A 20,301-nucleotide genomic window follows, 5' to 3' on the forward strand; every position below is an offset into this window, starting at 1 on the left:
GGCCCACTGAAGGACAGGGGAGGGAATCTATGTGTGGAGCCAGAGGAAATGGGCGAGGTACTAAATGAATACTTTGCATCAGTATTCACCAAAGAGAAGGAATTGGTGGATGTTGAGTCTGGAGAAGGGTGTGTAGATAGCCTGGGTCACATTGAGATCCAAAAAGACGAGGTGTTGGGCGTCTTGAAAAATATTAAGGTAGATAAGTCCCCAGGGCCTGATGGGATCTACCCCAGAATACTGAAGGTGGCTAGAGAGGAAATTGCTGAGGCCTTGACAGAAATCTTTGGATCCTCACTGTCTTCAGGGGATGTCCCGGAGGACTGGAGAATAGCCAATGTTGTTCCTTTGTTTAAGAAGGGTAGCAAGGATAATCCAGGGAACTACAGGCCGGTGAGCCTTACGTCAGTGGTAGGGAAATTACTGGAGAGAATTCTTCGAGACAGGATCTACTCCCATTTGGAAGCAAATGGACATATTAGTGAGAGGCAGCATAGTTTTGTGAAGGGGAGGTCGTGTCTCACTAACTTGATAGAGTTTTTCGAAGAGGTCACAAAGATGATTGATGCAGGTAGGGCAGTGGATGTTGTCTATATGGACTTCAGTAAGGCCTTTGACAAGGTCTCTCATGGTAGACTGGTACAAAAGGTGAAGTCACACGGGATCAGGGGTGAGCTGGCAAGGTTGATACAGAACTGGCTAGGTCATAGAAGGCAGAGAGAAGCAATGGAAGGATGCTTTTCTAATTGGAGGGCTGTGACTAGTGGTGTTCCGCAGGGATCAGTGCTTGCCTTCATTGGCTGGGGCATTGAGTATAAGAATTGGCAAGTCATGTTGCAGCTGTATAGAACCTTAGTTAGGCCACACTTGGAGTATAGTGTTCAATTCTCATCGCCACACTACCAGAAGGATGTGGAGGCTTTAGAGAGGGTGCAGAAGAGATTTACCAGAATGTTGCCTGGTATGGAGGGCATTAGCTATGAGGAGTGGTTGAATAAACTCGGTTTCCTCAATGGAACGACGGAGGTTGAGGGGCGACCTGATAAGAGGTCTACAAAATTATGAGGGGCATAGACAGAGTGGATAGTCAGAGGCTTTTCCCCAGGGTAGAGGGGTCAATTACTAGGGGACATAGGTTTAAGGTGCGAGGGGCAAGGTTTAGAGAACATGTACGAGGCAAGCTTTTTGACACAGAGGGTAGTGGGTGCCTGGAACTTGCTGCCGGAGGTGGTGGTGGAAGCAGGGCAGATAGTGACATTTAAGGGGCATCTTGACAAATACATGAATAGGATGGGAATAGAGGGATACGGATCCAGGAAGTGTAGAAGATTGTAGTTTAGTCGGGCAGCATGGTCGGCACGGGCTTGGAGGGCCGAAGGGCCTGTTCCTGTGCTGTACTTTTCTTTGTTCTTTGCTCAGTCATGTCTGTATCTGCCGAATCTGCTTTGTGCCACGGGTGAACAGAAAGGCCTTTTTTTATTTTGAAAAGCACCACCCCTGCACTTGCCTGCTCCAAGGCATCTCTCGCTGTGGTCGTGCGCAGGTCCTTGCCCATCGTGCTCAAGCGCTCCGAGTACTGCTTCTGCTCTTCGAATGCCTCGTCCAACCTCTCCCGAAGTACCTTCAGCACCTGATGAATCACCGACTGTCCCCCAACAACCATTTGTAACTCCCGCTGATCCTCCGTCTCGAAAACGTCCTCTACAAGGGTTTAGATTTTTCAGAAAAATAAAATAAAATGCATGGTGAATTGAAGCCTTTCGCACCCCTCTCAGTGGAAGTGAACAGTCTAGTAGAGTCTAAAACTGGTGCGGAATAAATGTCCTTTTATACACCTCCAAACGTCTAGATTATCTGATTGGCACAATCATAAGATAAATGGATTCTATTAAAAAAAAATACCAATCAGAAAATCTAGTCTAGAATGAAGAACCTCAGGAGAATTTGAAGATGTTCTATTTCGCCTTTCTTGGCACAGGCGTGACTGGGACAGCCACTAATGAACCCAACAGGACATTCAGGGGAGGCTTCATTAACCAGACAGGGTGCATAGACCAATTGGGTTTTGAATTCTCGTTAATGTTCCCAGTAAAACTATGTTGGGGGGGATTCTCCATCCCATCGCACCCGTTTTCCGGTGCGCCGCCACCCCCATTGGCAGCAGGATCCTCCGTCCCCGGCAGCCGGCCAATGGGGTTTCCCGTTGTGGGCACCCCCACGCCTTCGGGAGATCCGCGGGTGTGAGTGCGCTGCCGGCGAAGGGGACGATCCCGCCAACGGAGCATCCAGCCCTTTGTATTCTGATTAATATTGTGCCACTGAGGAGCAGCACGGTGGCCCAGTGGTTAGCATTGCTGCCTACAGCGCCGAGGACCTGGGTTCGAATCCCGGCTCTGGGTCACTGTCCGTGTGGAGTTTGCACATTCTCCCCGTGTTTGCGTGGGTTTCCCCCCCACAACCCAAAGATGTGCAGGGTAGGTGGATTGGCCACGCTAAATTGCCCCTTAATAGGAAAAAATAATTGGGTACTCTAAATTTTAAATATATATATATTGTGCCACTGATACCAAGAACAGGATAACTCCTTATCTCCCCACCCCGCCCCACCCACCAACTCCTTACAACGAAGATGGAGAGACAATCTGTGAATCAATCTGGGCTGAATTTGAGAACGGCGAAAGGAAGATTGCTGTTCAAGCCCAATTTCAGCCATTGCAATGCCAATGGTTTTAGTTGCTTTCTGATCAATGATGACAGAATGACTGTCACCCAGGGCAATTTATATATACATACACACTCATTACTTATATATGGATGTTTCAGGTAATCGGAGGTCAGGAAAAATAAACTGTCTTCCAACTTAAAATACCATTCTCCCACAAATGACAGCCTAGAAACAATTCCAAACATCATCGCTTGACTTTGAGAAAGAAGTTCCTTCCTCAGGTGAGCGAAGAGGTGGGTTACACAAGCACAGCATATATGGACAAAGTCAATGATGCAAGATGATGCTTTGAAAGCGAGTCTTTGCAGGTAATTAAGTCTTTACAGGTCCAGACGAAGCGACTGGTGAGAGGGATAATCACAGGTTAAACAGGTGTGAATTGTCTCAAGCCATGAGAATTGTCTCACGGACAGTTAGTAGGATTTTGCAAGCCCAGGCCAGATGGTGGGGGGGTTAACCTACCTCTTCACTCACCTGTTTCTGATTCCAAATAAACCTTTTGGACTTTAACCTGGTGTTGTAAGACTTCTCACTGTGCCCACCCCTATCCAACGCCGGCATCTCCACATCTTGAGAAAGAAGGGTTCTGGTGGATCTCCAGGTCTCTCTGGGGGTGATTTGGACTTTGGGGCATAGTATAAAACGGGTCAACACCTTTACTGCAGTTCCCTTTTCATTGAACTCTCATAACGGGCAGTCAATCCAATAATGCCTACTTCTGGATGACCAAAATGTAAAATTGTTCCAAATGGAGGTCAATGCATGACCCAACAATGGACAGCTTACCAAGTTGTGGCCTCGGAGGGAAGAGCAGATTGGACTTACTTATGGTACACTGGGTAGATCAGAGTTATATTCCTCAGAAGGTGGTTTGATTGGGATGTTTGAAGTAACCAGTGAAAATTCTTTTTTAAAGAAATCATTTATGGGTTGTGAGCATCACCGGATGGGTCAGCATTCATTGCCCATCCCTAATTGCCCTGGAGGGGGCAGTTAAGAATCAACCACATTGCTGTGGGTCTGGAGTCACATGTAGGCCAGACCGGGTAAGGACGGCAGATTTCCTTCCCTAAAGGACATTAGTGAACCAGATGGGTTTTTACAACAATCATTAATGGTTTCATGGTCATCGTTAGACCTTTTTAACTCCAGGTTTTCTTTTGGTGGAATGCGTGCCCAGGTCCACAGTGAATTACCCTGGGTCTCTGGAATACCGTCCAGTGACAATACCACTATGCCATCACCTCCCCACAACTGACCAAGTGGATAAATAATGACTGTTCTCTGGGAGATAATCAAGAACAAAGCTATAAAGATTCAAGCGTTGAGCAAAGGCAGTTGAAGAATACACCGCACTTTCCAACTGGCCAACAGTACCTGGCGTGCGCAACTCTGGGTGTTCTTTCAGAAATTCATCTTTCCGTTTCTCCAAATCTTTCTCAAAGCGCTCGTACTCTTTCTGATACTCCTCGTGTTCTCTATTTAACATCTGGTTTGAAGGATCCTATATGTCACAGACAAAGGGTGAACCAGGGTCAGGTAACGAACACAAGTTTGGCATTTTGCACACGGAGAACGGTAGACTGGTGGTTGCGTTACTAGACTAACGAAACAGAGCCGCAAGTTCAAATCCCAACGCTACAACCAGGGAATTTGTACTTCATGAAATATATTGTGAATAAAAAGCTAGCAGATAGAAATTGGATAGGCATTCTTGTAAAGTAGACCTGGGGATAAGAGCTGAGGGGATGGCACCGTCCTACAGAGGGCTGGCACAGTTTTGATGGGCTGAATGGCCTTGATCTGAGAGTTATGACTCGATGACTTTCTTAAAACCCACCAATTCAACTGTGCCGGTGATGAGCTCTCCTAAATTGTCCACTTTTCCTCCTGTTAGGAATTTTTTTTCTGGATTAGAAGAAGCTAATATCAAGGCAAATCATCGTATAAATTCTAAATTGAAAACCACTATTACATTGCTGCAGTGACAGCTGCTTTGCAATTTTCGTAACGCACCATTCAATAGAATTCATAAGTCAGCTGTAACGACTAGTCACTGGGGCATGAACTACACGGGGTAAGTGCTCTCCACAAAACTCCCTTAGGATTATCTGCCATTTGTGCAACGACGCACAAAGCGTTGCTTGCCCTGTCGTCTCAGCAGGGCTGAGGTAGGTTGGCTGATTTGCTCAACAGCACGGGTTGTCGGGGTGGCCGTTTTCGGCCCAACAAAGGCTGCGCGCCCCACAGTACTCACCATCACCCCAGGCTGCGTCAGGCTGAATGCAAGAAAGGACAGGACATCGTGGTCGTCTGCAAGAGGAGAGACACACAAAATTACACAGTGTTGCCGTGACTGGCCTCAACCCGTCTGAGGTGCACTTTTCAGTTCTTGCCAAAACCAGAATGGAAAGACACATTCAGCGTCTGCCTTTCCCGATAGTTAGCGGTGACATCCAGAGAAACGTCCCTAAAATAATCGGACTTTAACCGGGTGCAGACTACTGACTGAAACTTAGAAGAACAGGAGTAGGCCAATCAGCCCCTCGGGTATGTCCTGCCGCCATTCGATGAGATCATGGCTAATCAATGACCCAACTCCATATATTTGCCTTTGGCCCATATTCCTTAGTATCTTTGCTCAACAAAGATTTATCTACCTCAGATTTTAAATTACCAACAGCTGTTTGTGGGAGCGAGTTCCAAATCTCTACCCACCCTTTGAGTGAAGAAGTGCTTCCTAACGTCTCTCCTGCACGGTCTGGCCCGAATTTGTAGACTATTCCCGTACCAGCCTCCCCGAACAGGCGCCGGAACGTGGCGACTAGGGGCTTCTCACGGTAACTTCATTTGAAGCCTTAGGGGCTGGTTTAGCACAGGGCTAAGCCGCTGGCTTTGAAAGCAGACCAAGGCAGGCCGGCAGCACGGTTCAATTCCCATACCAGCCTCCCCGAACAGGTGCCGGAATGTGGTGACTAGGGGCTTTTCACAGTGACTTCATTTGAAGCCGACTTGTGACAATAAGCGGTTTTCATTTCATTTCATTTTCATGCTCCCTAGATGTAGAATCTCCAAACAGTGGAGTCTTTTCCTGTTAATATCTGGAAGACTTTGAGCACGTCGCCCCTTAACCTTCTAAATTCTAGTGAAAACAGGCCAAATTTGTGTAATCTCTCCTCGTGACTTGTGTTTCTGGAGCCCGGTGATGATGAACTTCTTTATTTTTTTCCCCATCAGGGTAGGCACTGGCAATTCTGTGGGTTCCGTCGTCGCCGGTTCTGTATCGCCACGTGGACATCGCTGCTCCGAGGCTGTGGCTTCCCACTCCTCGCTTTTGTGGCTGGATTGCTGGTTCTGCCGCATTCTGGCTGGTACTGTGATTGATGGGGGTGGGGTGTGGGGGGGGGGTTTTGCCCGTTTGATGGTGCTAACAGGCCTAAACAGAGTTCCTCGACAAGAGGCACCTTTTGTGCCACAGCACATCTCATGGCCACCATGGGGAGTCCCCTTGTCCTCGAAACTTGGTCCCTGTAGTCCAGGTGTCATTTTTGTAAACCTACGCTATACTCCCTCCAAGGCCAAAATATCCTTCTTAAGGCGAGGTCCCCAGAACTGCACATGGGGGCGCGATTTTCCGATCGCGAGACAGAGTGGCCGTCGCGCTTCACGGCGGTGCGAAACGGACACGGGTACTCGCAATTCTGTCCCCCACAGGTGGCCCCAGCCTCACTTCCTAGTGCGCACTGGGGGCGACGCCAACCCGCGCAGGCGCAGTGGCTTTACGGAACGCGCGGCCCCGACGCAACATGGCGCTGGGATTCTGGGGCCGGACGCGCAACAAAGTAGGCCTGGGGGGGGAGCCCCCATTCCCCCCCCCCCCGCATAGGCCGCCCCACGCCCTTCGCGCAGAGTTCCTCGGAGAATCGCACGCCGGCATCGGGCCGGTGTCGGGGCAGCGTCGGGGCGGCGTCGGGGCGGCGTCGGGGCGGTGTCGGTGCGGCGTCGGGGCGGCGTGGCACGGTTGCGCGATTCTCCGGCCCGGGGCTCAGAGAATCGCGCCCAGTGACTCCAACTGAGGTCTAATCAGGGTTTTGTAAAGCTACAGCATAACTTCATTGCAGTGTTAATGTAAGCCTACTTGTGACAATAAAGATTATTATCAAAGAGTTAACCTAAAATCACCAGAGCCTTTTAAATTTTTATCAAATCCAGCATGAGTGGCGACTAGGGGCTTTTCACAGTAACTTCATTGAAGCCGACTTGTGACAATAAGTGATTTTCATTTTTCATTCACGTAGTATCTTTAACAGGGGAAAACAACACAAGGCAGTTCAGTGAAGTGGAGACAGGCAACGTTTGACACAGCATCACAGAGACATTAGGATAGATGATCATAAAACCTGTTCAAAGAGGTAGGTTTTAAGGAAAAACTTGGATGAGGGTAAATCTCGAGACATGGAGAAGTTGAGGCAGGGAATTCCTGAGCTTGGGACCGGGGCAGCTGAAGGTACAGCTGCTAATGGTGGAGCAAAGCGGATTGGGGATTTACAAAAGGCGAGGGTTGGAGGAGTGCAGACTATTCTTGAGCTGGGGGAGCTCACGTAGGTACATGGAAGGACAAGACCATGGAGGGATCTGAACAAAAGTGAGAGAATTTTAAATCAAAGTACTGCCAATCCTTACATCCTCTGTAAACCTGAGCTCGACCCAAACTCTGCTGCCCCAATCCTTGACCCAAGTCCCTATCACCAATGTTGTCGGGCCTGGGACAACGGAGGTCAGCGAACACAGGGGTGACTGGTGAAAGGGGCCATGCGCCAGTAGGATTTGGGAAGCAGAGTTTGGAAGAGCTCAGGTTTGCAGATGAAAGTAAGTGGGAGACTGGCCAGGAGGGGTCAGGAACAAGCAGACGGAGGCGTCATCGGCAGATGGGCTGGTGCAGGAGAGGAGGTGGACAATGGTGTGGGAGGTGGAAGGCGATGATCTCGCTAACAGAGCGGAGAGGTATGGGCTAGAATTTCCAGCTCACCGTCAAACCGGACATCAAGACTGCGAAGCGAGCAGTTCAGCTGCAGGCAGCCTTGCTGACGAATTGAGTCTTTGACAAAGGACGGCAATATTTTCAAACTGCTATTTGACCAATTTTAGATTCAGTCAGAAAACAGTGACTCTGATTTTTTTTCCACCAAGTCTGACGGAATGGCACTTGTATAGATTTTCTTGCACTCTTAATTAATTTGGGAAAACAATGTGCAGAATTTTTTTTTTGTTATTTAAAAATTTTTAACATAGATTTCGAGTACCCAATTATTTTATTTCCAATTAAGGGCCAATTTAGCGTGGCCAATCCACCTACCGTACACATCTTTTTGGATTGTGGGGGCGAAACCCACGCAAACACGGGGGGAATGTGCAAACTCCACACGGACAGTGACCCAGGGCCGAACAGGCACCGGAATGTGGCGACTAGGGGCTTTTCACAGTAACTTCATTGAAGCCTACTTGTGACAATAAGCGATTTTCATTTTCATCTCATCCCAACGGAGTCTAGCTTCAATTGCACCACTAGATGGAACCAAAGCTACACTGTCTTATGCTAATCGTACACTGTGGAGAATTCATTACGTGTTTAAGATAAATACAGAGGGGGAAATGTCATTTGGCTTACCCATCAAGAATAATACACTTCTCCCCCACCTCCACCTATCCCAGATGAGGGTTGTCCCAAATGTCCCTCACTTGGTGAGGTTCTTCCAGTCACCAATCCTAAATTTTTCCCTATACCCTACGGGTCCTTCAGAAGGCACCTTGTCTCCTCTTCCACTGCCATCAGTCCACTACAGTCTACCAGGTTCATCGGCACACATTCCTCCCTGGAACACATTCCGGCCGTTATCATCTTCTCGATTGAAAAGTTCGACGAAGTATGTCCAAAAGTCCTAGCAGCAACTCATTTCTCAGAACGAGATAAGGGGGGCGACACGGTGGCACAGTGGTTAGCACAGCTGCCTCACAGCGCCGGGGGCCCGGGTTCAATTCCGGCCTCAGGTGACAGTCTGTGTGGAGTCTGCACGTCCTCCCCGTGTCTGCGTGGGCTCCCGCCGGGTGCTCCGGTTTCCTCCCACAGTCCAAAGATGTGCAGGCTAGGTGGATTGGCTGTGATCAATACGCGCGGGATTACGGGGAGTGGCTGTGGGTAGAGTGCTCTGTCGGAGGGTCGGTGCAGACTCGATGGACCGAATGGCCTCCTTCTGCACTGATTCTATGTTCTGTGCTAGCAACCAGGCTCCTGCTCAGCAGTCCCGAGATCTCACTGTGTAACAATGTGTCAAATGCTGTTGGACAATGCTCCTGTTGTTTCACCCCAGAAAAAGCACATTATAAATGCAAGTTAATGTTGCATTTTGATCATAAATGTTCTTTTATTTTTTTAAAAAAGAACCGTAGGCCAGTAAACATTAAATAAAATTCTGCGGGGCAGCACGGTGGCGCAATGGTTAGCGCTGCTGCCTCACGGCACCAAGGTCCCAGGTTCGATTCCGTCCCTGGGTCACTGTCCGTGTGGAGTTTGCACATTCCCCCCCGTGTTTGCGTGGGTTTCGCCCCCACAACCCAAAAAAGATGTGTAAGGTAGGTGGATTGGCCACGCTAAATTGGCCCTTAATTGGAAATAAAATAATTGGGTACTCGAAATTTATTTTTAAAAATTTAAATTAAAAAAAAAAAAATTCTGCACATTGTTTTCCCAAATTAATTAAGAGTGCAAGAAAATCTATACAAGTGCCATTCGTACTAATATATAGTCTACGGTATCGATTAGCACCAGAGAGTCACTTAGCGTATTGAATCCATAACTGTTCTCCGCAAACCAGCCCAGATAATTACAATCCACCCTCTCCATCCCTCAGCCTGGCAATGTTTTTCCCCAAGAACCCATCCAATTTCCTTCCTTGTGTTATGGGCCAGGGTTTGGAGAACCCCAAAGTGTATCATGGAGTTCACCTGACCCACAACTTTTAATAGATTGTGGTATGGGGAGCACACGGCCCATTCTGCAGGTGTGGTACAGCAGAAATGGAAAAGTATTTTTTAAAGCAAAACAATGTTTATTCTATGAACTCAAGTTAATCTTTTTAAAACATACCATGAACATCTTAGCAACCATCAATTCAAATACAACCCCCAAAGAATACAACACTAAGTAATCCTTAATAGATTCCCAAACGACATCCAGAAGACAAAAGAAACACCTTTTAACACAAGTACATTAGGTTTATATTCACTACGGAGAACATTTATAATTCTGAATTAGCCAAATGATTAAGAGATAGTCTTTTCATGGCAGAGAGAAGAGCAGTACACTTGCTCTGTCTGGCTTCAGCTCCAACACTGAAAACAAAACTAAAACAAACCCTGCAGCAAACAGCCTAAAACGAAAGTAAAAGGATGACAGACAGCCCAGCTCCACCCACACTCTGACATCACTGATAAACACCCATTTCTTAAAGGTACATTTCTTAAACACCCATTTCTTAAAGATACTCTCACATGACACTTGTTCACCTGCAACTCCTCCAGTAGCTGCGGAGACTCCGAAGTATCCGCTTGAAGGAAGGTTCATGTCTCTGACCTCCGCACAAAACTCATAGTTCTCATCAAAATCGGTCACCCCCACGTTTAGGTACAGCTGCAAGGGTTGGAGCGGAAAGCAGCATCAGTACAACACTGCAACAAAACTATTTGGGCGCGATTCTCCAAAATGGAGACCCAGGGCGCGATTCTCCGAAATGGAGACTAAGGGCGCGATTCTCCGAAATGGAGACTAAGCGAAACGAGCGCGGGGACTACCAATTCTGGCCCCCATAGGGGGCCAGCACGGCGCTGGAGCGGTTCACGCTGCTCCAGCCTCCCTTCCTGGCGCCAAATGGGCACCGCGCCAACCCGCCCATGCGCGGGGGACTTCTTTAGCGCGCCGGCCTCAACGCAACATGGCGTGGGGGTTCAGGGGCCAGCCATGCAACAAAGTAGGCCCGGGGGGAGAGAGGCGAGCCCGCCGATCGGTGGGCCCCGATCGCGAGCCAGACCCCATCAGAGTCCCCCCCCCCCGTCCCCCCCCGGTGAAGGAGCGCTTTTCCCCGCCCCACAGGGGTGAACGGCGCCGGCGGGACACTGCCGTTTCCGCATGGCTGCTCGGCCCATCCGGGCCGGGGAATTGGCAGCCCGGCCACGGACAGCGGCCCACAACCAGCACCGCGCAAATGGCACCGACTCTCCGCACCTCGAAGAATCGCGCGCCGGCGTTGGGGCGGCGTGGCGCTGTTTCTCTGGCCCGGCGCGGGGCGTGTTTGTGCTGATTCTCTGGCCCGGCGCGGGACGTGTTTGCGCTGATTCTCCGGCTCAGCGCGAGGCTGGGAGCAAAGCTGAATCCTCATCACGCACAAAAGTCAGACACTGCGTAAAATTGGCCAGAGCAAGTGAGATCTCCTGGATTCGTTTCCGTTGGCTAGGGAGAGTCCAGGAAATAATTTGGCAGGTTTTCCATCCCCATCCACCACAATACGGTCCAGCATTTAAAAAATCTAGTGTTTCCACCTCTCCTAGGAGATCACAATTTCATATTGTGCACAGAAAGGGGAGGGGGGGGCTGGAAGGTGCGTGCGTGTGTTGTGGGGGAACCCGGGCTAGATGGAGAGTCTTTTCCTATCCGTCACTAATTGATTTTGGATGAAGTGGAAGTGTTTTAAGGAGAGGCTCCAGCCAGCTGCAGCCCAGGGCTAGTCATCTCCCTGACTGCATTCACCAATATTAGCTGCTCAACTAAGGCTGGGACATTGGATATACGTCATCCCGGGTGGATTCAATTTGCTGCTGTGCTAACGACCGTCCACAAAAATTCAGTGAAAGGAGAAAAAAAAAGATGGTTTGATGGCCAAGATACTCGATACTAATCTCCCTGACGCACTGGTGATTGCAATTGGCTTCTAAAATCATCGCCAATGGATCACATCAACTTAGCTATGGAAAGGGAGCATCCCAAGAATCCCTTTTCCCAAAATTGGAAAATTGCCAACAGATAATAAATGAGAATCTACAACATGAATTTTTTTAATGTATTCTTTCATAGGGTGTGGTGTCACTGTTGAGAACAGTATTTGCCATCCATCCTGATTTGTCATTGAACTGTGTGGTTTGCTAGGCCATTCAGGAGGACAGTTAACAGTGAACCACATTGCTTTTTCGGACAATTTTAGAGAACCAAATTTTTTTCTCCTATTAAGGGGCAATTTAGCGTGGCCAATCCACCTACCCGCACATCTTTTTGGGTTGTGGGGGTGAAACCCACGCAGACAAGGGGAGAATGTGCAAATTCCACACGGACAGTGACCCGGGGCCGGGATCGAACCCGGGTCCTCGGCGCCGTGAGGCAGCAGTGCTAACCAATGCGCCACGTGCCGCCCACATGAACCACATTGGATTGGGTTTGTTTATTGCCACGTGTACCGAGGTACAGTGAAAAGTGTTTTTCTGCGAGCAGCTCAACAGATCATTAAGTACATGAGAAGAAAAGGGAATAAAAGAAAATACCTAATAGGGCAACACAATATACAATGTAGCTACATAAGCACTGGCATCGGGTGAAGCATACAGGGTGTAGTGTTAATGAAGTCAGTCCATAAGAGGGTCATTTAGGAGTCTGGTAACAGTGGGGTAACATTGCTGTGGGTCTGGAGTCACATGTAGGCCAGGCTATGTAAGGACGGCAGATTTCCTGCCCTAGAGGGCATTAATGAACAAGATTTGTTTTTTTTTTAATGACAATCAACAATAGTTTTGAGGAACACCATCACTGAACATCGAAATTGGACAATCAGCCATCGACTGTTCTCCCTCCTCCCTCCCTCCCTCTCCGATGACTAAATATAGATTCAAAGTCTTTCATGAAAAAACATGCAGTCTGGGCGCTGCACCTCAACACAGGCGAACACTGAAAATGCGTCCAGGATAAAGGCACTCGAGACAATGGTCAAACATGAGGGAACTAAATCTGTAATGTTAACACGTTTAATAAAGTCAGTATTAAAATAACCGAACTGCTCACCTGCAATGTTTTCTGGTAATACCTTACCCTGACTCCGACAGGGTGATAGCTGTTGCGGTAATCTCTGAAACAGGAGCCCAAAGCCTGGTTTCCGCCATCGCTGAAATTTGGATTAAAGGATAAATGAACCCAAATACAATTTTAATAAACATATTTGAAGTAGACAAGTTATGACATAAAAGCGATTTCTTGCTTCTAAGTTATTTTATCAACATGGAATAGAGTTACTAGGGGTGGCACAGTGGTTACAGCTATAGAATCCCTAAAGTGCAGAAGGAGGCTATTCGGTCCATCAAGTCTTCACCGGCCCTCTGACAGGGCAACTTACCTGGCCCCCATTCTATCCCCGAAAGCCTACTTAACTTACACATCCCTGGACACTATGGGACAGTTTGAGCACGGTCAATCTACCTAACCTTCTTTGGACTATGGGAGGAAACCGGAGCACCCGGAGGAAACCCGCGCAGACACGGGGAGAATGTGCAGACTCCACACAGAGAGTCACCCAAGGCAGGAATTGAACCCAGGCCCCTGGCATTGTTAGGCAGCAGTGCGGACCACTGTACCACCGTGCCAGCACTGGAACCTAGGTTCAATTCCAACCTCAGTTTACTGCCTGTGTGTAGTTTTCACATTCTTCCCGTGTCTGCATGGGTTTCGTCCGGGTGCTCTGGTTTTCTCCGAGGATAGGATGGGGGATTTGACCTAGATTGCGAGCTATTTCAGAGGATTTGTAGAATCATAGAATTTACAGAGTGGCCTGAAGGAGGCCATTCAGCCCACCGAGTCTGCACCGGCCCTTGGAAAGAGCACCCTACCTAATCCTACACCTCCACCCTATCCTCGAAACCCAATAACGCCGCCTAACCTTTTGGACACTAAGGGGGAATTCATTACGGCCAATACACATAACCTGCACAACTTTGGACTGTGGGAGGAAACCGGAGCACCCGGAGGAAACCCACGCAGACACGGGGAGAAAATGCAAACTCCACACAGTTGGTGCAGACTTGATGGGCTGAATGGCCTCCTTCTGCACTATAGGGATTCTATGATTCTATAATTCTATGCTGTATCACTTTGGTACAAAAGTACCAAATATATTTGTAGAGAGAAAGAGCAAGGGGGCCATGTTGAACTTGTATAAGACACGAGAATCTTCAGTTAAGAAGATAGACTGGAGGAGTTGAGACTGCAGTTTTTGAAGAGCACGCCGAGAGGAGGTATGATAGAAGAATTCAAAATCCCCGAGGCCCGTGGAAGAATAGATAGGGGGAGGGGGGGGGAACTGTCCTTGCCTGTGAAAGGATCGAGAACCAGAGAGCACAGATTTAAAGTAACTGGTAGAAGAAGCAAAAGTGACACGAGAAAGAGTTTTTCCACACAGCGAGAGGTTCGGGTTTGGAATGCACTGCCTGACAGCGTGGTGGAGGCAGGTTTATGAGAGCGAATTCACAAACAAGCACCCTGCAGGGTTATGGGGAGAAGGCAGGCGAAATGATGCAGACATGATGGGCCGAATGGAAATATAAGAATTAGATTGCTACATAATCACCTGGAGGCTAATTGTTCAAAAACTCCCGATGGCGAGATGTGAAGTGAAAACATGGTGGTTGTAGGCTGGGGCCAGAAAAGTGACCACAAGAGGTACAGGGTTGCAAAACCTGTTCACTTGGGTCCTGAAGCAAAGGGAAAAGGTGACGTCTTACCAAGCCTGGCCTGCAAGGGGGCGGCATGTGGCGCAGTGGTTAGCACTGAGGACCTGGCTTCGAATCCCGGCTCTGGGTCACTGTCCGTGTGGAGTTTGCATATTCTCCCCGTATCTGCGTGGGTTTCACCCCCACAACCCAAAGTTGTGCAGGTTAGGTGGATTAGCCATGATCAATTGCCCCTTAGTGTCCAAAGGTTGGGTGGGGTTACTGGGTTACGGGGATAGGGTGGAGGCGTGGGTTTAAGAAGGGTGCTCTTTTGAAGGGGTGGTGCAGACTTGATGGGCTGAATTTTGCACTGTTGGGATTCCATGATCGTCTTCTTGAGGCAACCAAAATAATAAATAATTCTGTTTATCTCCTGCCTTTCATAGAAGCCGATCGTCCCAGGGTGCTACATAATAAGACTTCATGACAGGATAGACAAAAATATATAGCCTCTTGCTAGTGTTATGGGCGAGGCGATTTCAGAACCCCAAAATGTATCATGGAGTTCAACCAACCTCTCCCTTTAATGGATGTGTTGCTTTTCCGAGCATACGGCTTGTTCCCTAGGTGTGGGATTACAATTATGGACACATGGGTTTTTAAACACAAAACACTGTTTATTCCATGAACTCAATTTAACATCTTAAATAAACATTGGATCTCTTAACACCCCTTACTTCAAAGATAACTCAGAAAATATTGCAACAGTAAATAATTCCTTAAAATGTTCCTTTAAACTTCCAAGAGACTTAACACCTTCAAACAGTATCACATCAAGTTAAAGGATATATATTTTTTCTGTAGAATGGCAAAGACTGTCGCAAACTGGCTTTCTACTTTTAAACTGCTCTCAGCAAAACCAGCCAGGCACTTTTTAGCTGCTCTCAGCAAAACCAAACTGCAAAACTTGCAGCTCTCTGGAAACACACAGACAGTGCTTTTAAACTGAAACTAAAAACTTGGAAAAACCAAACTGCAAAATGGCTGAACTGAGCTCAGCTCCACCCACTCTATGACATCACTGTTTTCTTAAAGGTACATCGCTTACACATCCATTTCTTAAAGGCACTCTTGCATGATACTAGGATTCCCAGACCAGAGAAAAACCTTTAAAAATTAAGATTTGACATCAAGCTGTCACTTCAGTTCCCTGAACCCTTATAGCAGCATGGTGACGCAATGGTTAGCACTGCTGCCTCATGGCGCTGAAGTCCCAGGTTCGATCCCAACCCTGGGTCACTGTCCATGTGGAGTTTGCACATTCTCCCCGTGTTTGCGAGGGTTTCGCCCCCACAACCCAAAGATGTGCAGGGTAGGTGGATTGGCTGCGCTAAATTGCCCCTTAATAGGAAAAAGAAAATTGGGTACACTAAATTTATAAAAAAGAAAAAAAAAGTTCCCCTAACTCTTCAAACAAATCTCCACTTTATCTGACTGGAGAGAAGTTTACAAAAAAAAGATGTTGCAAATCTCTGACTTTTTGAGGCCACAAAAGTAAAGGTTCTGCGCAAAACAAGAATGTTTTTTAAAAAATTAATTTAGAGTACCCAATTCATTTTTTCCAATTAAGGGGTAATTTAGCGTGGCCAATTCACCCAGCCTGCACATCTTTGGGTTGTGGGGGCGAAACCCATGCAAACACAGGGAGAATGTGCAAACTCCACACGGACAGTGACCCAGAGCCGGGATCGAACCTGGGACCTCGGCGCCGTGAGGCCGCAGGGCTAACCACTGCGCCACTGTGCTGCCGAATGTTCTTTTTTTTAAAATGTAAAACAGCCCTAAATTCATCCCCCACATAAAGCGAAAACTCACTTTGGGTGATCGTACGTGAGCTGCCCGTCATTTCCCACCACAAGGATGGCTGGATTGTTCACCTAGGAGACAGGGTAAAAAGCAGGTTAGGGTGAGCAAACCTTCATTTATGGGTGCAACGGGGTTCAGAGCGGAGCTTGTAGACAAATGAATGCTGGATTCTAAGGCATGTGGATCCACCACACTAGTGAGCAGATCAGTGGGTTCCCCCTGCACTCCCTTCTGCTCCGCCCCCCCCTCCCTCCCCTCGCCGTAATTGCTTCCCTGTGAACCACAGCCCTCCAGATAACGCTAGCCTGGCATCAGCCACCTTCAGGAGCAGAGGGGGTGATGCAATCTTACAATCACATGAGCAGAAGGACAAACACTCTTGTAGCGATAGCATTTCAACAGCCTTCGCCACTGAAATCACAAAGTGATTTTGATCATATCACTGAGCAACATTGCCTCATTGTCCAAACTGATAAGTTCTCTTGTGGTTGGAATCAAATTATTGGGTTTTATGAGCCTTTGGTCAGAAGTCTGCAGCTATTCTACATTCTTCATTTATCGGTCCCGTGTTTCGAATTTGCCTGCATCTGCCCATCGATCCGTGAATCCTCACTCCTTCATTTGATGTTTTGTCTCCTTTACTGAAATCACCTATGGTTGTATTTGCCAATTTTCCATTTTTCCTCTTTCCCACCTACCACATTCCTTTTCCTTGACATTTCTTTTTCCTTTCTTATACTGAATGCACCATTCTTCCTCCCCCCCACCGTTCATCCCCCTCCCCCCACTGTTCTTCCTCCCTCCCCCCACTGTTCTTCCCTCCTCCCCCCACTGTTTTCCCCTCTCCCCCCACTGTTCCGTTCTTCCTACCACTTCCCCCTCTGTTCTTCCTCCTCTCCACCATTCTTCCTCCCCTCCCCCCTTCCCCCACCATTCTTCCTCCACATCACCCCAGTCTTCATTGCTCGATCAGGACATTGAATATTACAGCACAGAAGGTGGGCATATTTAGCCCATTCTGGCTGTGCCAGCTCTTTCCTCAATAACCTTACAAACGAGCCCTCTTTAGCCGATTGCTCCTGCTTAAAGGAGGAGGCTGCAGAGATAGTGGATGCATTGGTTGTAATCTTCCACATTCCCCTAGATTCCGGAAAGGGCCCAACAGATTAGAAAACTGCAAATGTGACGACAAGGAGAGAGACAGAAGGCAAGAAACTATAGGCCTGCTAGCCTAACATCTGCCATTGGGAAAATGCTGGAGTTTGTAGCAAGACACGTAGAAATTCACAATGAAACAGAATTGTGAAAGGGAAAAGTTTGTTTGATACATTTGTTAGAATTCTTTGAGGATGTAACAGGCAGGGTGGATGAAGGGGAACCAGTAGATGTTTCCAAAAGGCATTCGATAAGGTGCCACATGAAAGTTACTGCACAAGTTAAGAACTCTTGGCTTTGGGGATGACATATTAATATGCATACCAGACTGGCTAACAGGAAACAAAGTATCAAGATAAATGGGTCATTTTCAGAGATTGGCAAACTGTAACTAGTGGAGTGCGGCAGAGATCAGTGCTGGGGCCTCAACTATTCACGATCCACATTAACGAGTTGGATGAAGGGACGGACTTTATTGTCCCAGAAATTGCTGATGAAGACTTACGGTTGCGGCTATGCGGAGCTAAGCCGCACGAATCATCAGCTCCCGCGAAGACGGACTTTCGGGCTCGATAAAAGAGCCCCAACGGGACTTTTCACGCAGCCAACCCGTGGGGAAGAGAGGGGAGAGGTCCCCCACTAACCTGTATGGACCGGACCCGCAGCGAAACGGCCAAAAAAACGGCACTGGAGCAGCGGGAGAAGAAGGGTAAAATAAACAAAATGGCGGCGGCCGGGGACAAAGAAGAGATGCAAGAATTCATCAAGCGCTGCTTCGAGGAGCTGCGCAAGGAGATGGTGGCGCCTATACTGGCAATAATTGAAGGACTTGGGGCAACCCAGAAAGCCCACGAGGTGAAGATCCAGGAGATCCAGGAAAAAGTGAGTGAGAACGACGACGAGCTCGTGGGCCTGGCGGAGAGAGTGGAGCGGCACGAGGCGCTGCACAGGACGTGGGCGGGAAGACTCGAAGACCTGGAGAACCGGTCGAGGAGAAACAATTTGAGGATCCTGGGTCCCCCAGAAGGAGTGGAGGGGGCCGACGCCGCGGCATATGCGGGCACAACGATCGGGGCGCTGATGGGCGCGGAGGCCCCCCCGGGGTCGCTGGAGCTGGAAGGGGCGCACCGGGTGCTGGCGAGGAAGCCCAAAGCAAACGAGCCACCAAGGGCGATGGTGGTGAGATTTCACCGGTTCACAGACAGAGCGAGGGTCCTGAAATGGGCCAAGAAGGAGCGGAGCAGCAAGTGGGACAATGCAGAGATCAGAATATACCCGGACTGGAGCACGGAGGTCGCTAAGCGGAGAGCGGGTTTCAACCGGGCCAAAGTGGTGCTGCATCGGAAAGGAGTGAAATTTGGAATGTTGCAACCAGCGCGACTGTGGGTTACACACAATGGCCAACACCACTACTTCGAAACGCCCGAAGAGGCGTGGACCTTTATACTAACAGAAAAGATGGACTCTAATTGAGGGTTTGTGAGGGTGGGGGGTATTTGAGGGTTGAAGTATGATGGCGGTTGTATATAGGGGGGCAAGCACGCGCAGGGAATGTTATATGGGCTGGGGGAGAGAGACAAGGCCGCGACAGGAGCTGCGTCAGGGGGGGCGGGGCAGGCTCTGGAAAGCGCGGGGGTTTTCTCCCGCGCACGGGAAGAAAGGTGGGAGGGGAAGCGTAGGAACATCTACTGATGGGGAGATTCCCACACGGGGGGGTCAAAGGGATGGCGGGGGAAGCCGGGGTCAGCAGGCGTCAGCTGACTTACGGGAGTGATATGGGGGGAGCAAAAAAGCTAGACAGGGATCTAGTGGGGGGGGAGGGAAGGGGGGGGAAACAGGGTTGCTGCTGCACTGGCCGAAAGGGAATGGGACACAGAAGAGCTGGCCGGGACGGAGGTGAGGGAGACGCGGTCACGGGACTGGCCCAGAAAAGGAGATGGCTAGTCGGCGGGGGCGAGACACACCTGAAGGTGGCGGACCAGGTTAGGTTAAGAAGGGGATGGGTAGGACAGGTATTTCACTCGGGACTGGACGCGAAAAACAGAGGGGTGGCAATTCTGGTGGGAAAACATGTGTCATTTGAGGCAAAGACTATCGTAGCGGACAATGGAGGGAGATACTGCTGGCCACGAGGATTGTAGACTGTGTCCCGGGGGTGATACATGAGGACCAGACGGGATTTGTAAAGGGCAGGCAATTAAATACGAATGTGCGGCGGCTCTTAAACGTGATAATGATGCCATCGGAGGAGGGAGAGGCGGAGATAGTGGCAGCCATGGACGCGGAAAAGGCCTTTGACCGAGTTGAGTGGGAGTACCTCTGGGAGGTGTTGCGTAGGTTTGGGTTCGGGGGAGGGTTTATTAGCTGGGTTGAGCTCCTTTACAGCGCCCCGGTGGCAAGTGTGGTGACGAACCGGCGGAGGTCGGAGTACTTTCGGCTGTACCGAGGAACGAGGCAGGAGTGCCCTCTGGCCCCCCCTGTTGCTGGCATTGGCGATCGAACCCTTGGCCATATCACTGAGGGAGTCTAATAAATGGAGGGGGGTGGTCCGCGGGGGAGAAGAGCATCGGGTGTCGCTATACGCGGACAACCTGCTGCTGTACGTGGCGGACCCAATGGAGAGGATGGTGGAGGTCATGCAGACTTTGAGGGAGTTTGGGGAGTTCTCGGGCTATAAGCTCAATGTAGGGAAGAGCGAGCTTTTTGTACTACAGGCAGGGGACCAAGAAAGAGGGATGGGGACCTACCGCTGAGGAGGGCGGAGGGGACTTTTCGGTATCTAGGGATCCAGATAGCCAGGAGCTGGGGGGCCCTACACA

General features: G+C 49.2%; 1 protein-coding gene across 1 annotated transcript in view; it reads right to left on the reverse strand.

Moving 5' to 3' along the window:
* The window catches only part of LOC140404386 (protein ERGIC-53-like), a 91,201-nt gene that overhangs the window by 57,639 nt on the left and 13,261 nt on the right, over positions 1-20,301 (reverse strand). Inside the window, exons 4-9 of the mRNA XM_072492832.1 lie at positions 16,337-16,398; positions 12,825-12,924; positions 10,289-10,412; positions 4,983-5,038; positions 4,103-4,229; positions 1,508-1,701 (exon numbers count right to left, since the gene is read on the reverse strand). Coding sequence (XP_072348933.1) covers positions 1,508-1,701; positions 4,103-4,229; positions 4,983-5,038; positions 10,289-10,412; positions 12,825-12,924; positions 16,337-16,398 — 663 coding nt within the window. The remainder of the gene's footprint in view (positions 1-1,507; positions 1,702-4,102; positions 4,230-4,982; positions 5,039-10,288; positions 10,413-12,824; positions 12,925-16,336; positions 16,399-20,301) is intronic.

This window comes from Scyliorhinus torazame, chromosome 30 (assembly GCF_047496885.1).
Source record: "Scyliorhinus torazame isolate Kashiwa2021f chromosome 30, sScyTor2.1, whole genome shotgun sequence".
Lineage (NCBI taxonomy): Eukaryota > Metazoa > Chordata > Chondrichthyes > Carcharhiniformes > Scyliorhinidae > Scyliorhinus > Scyliorhinus torazame.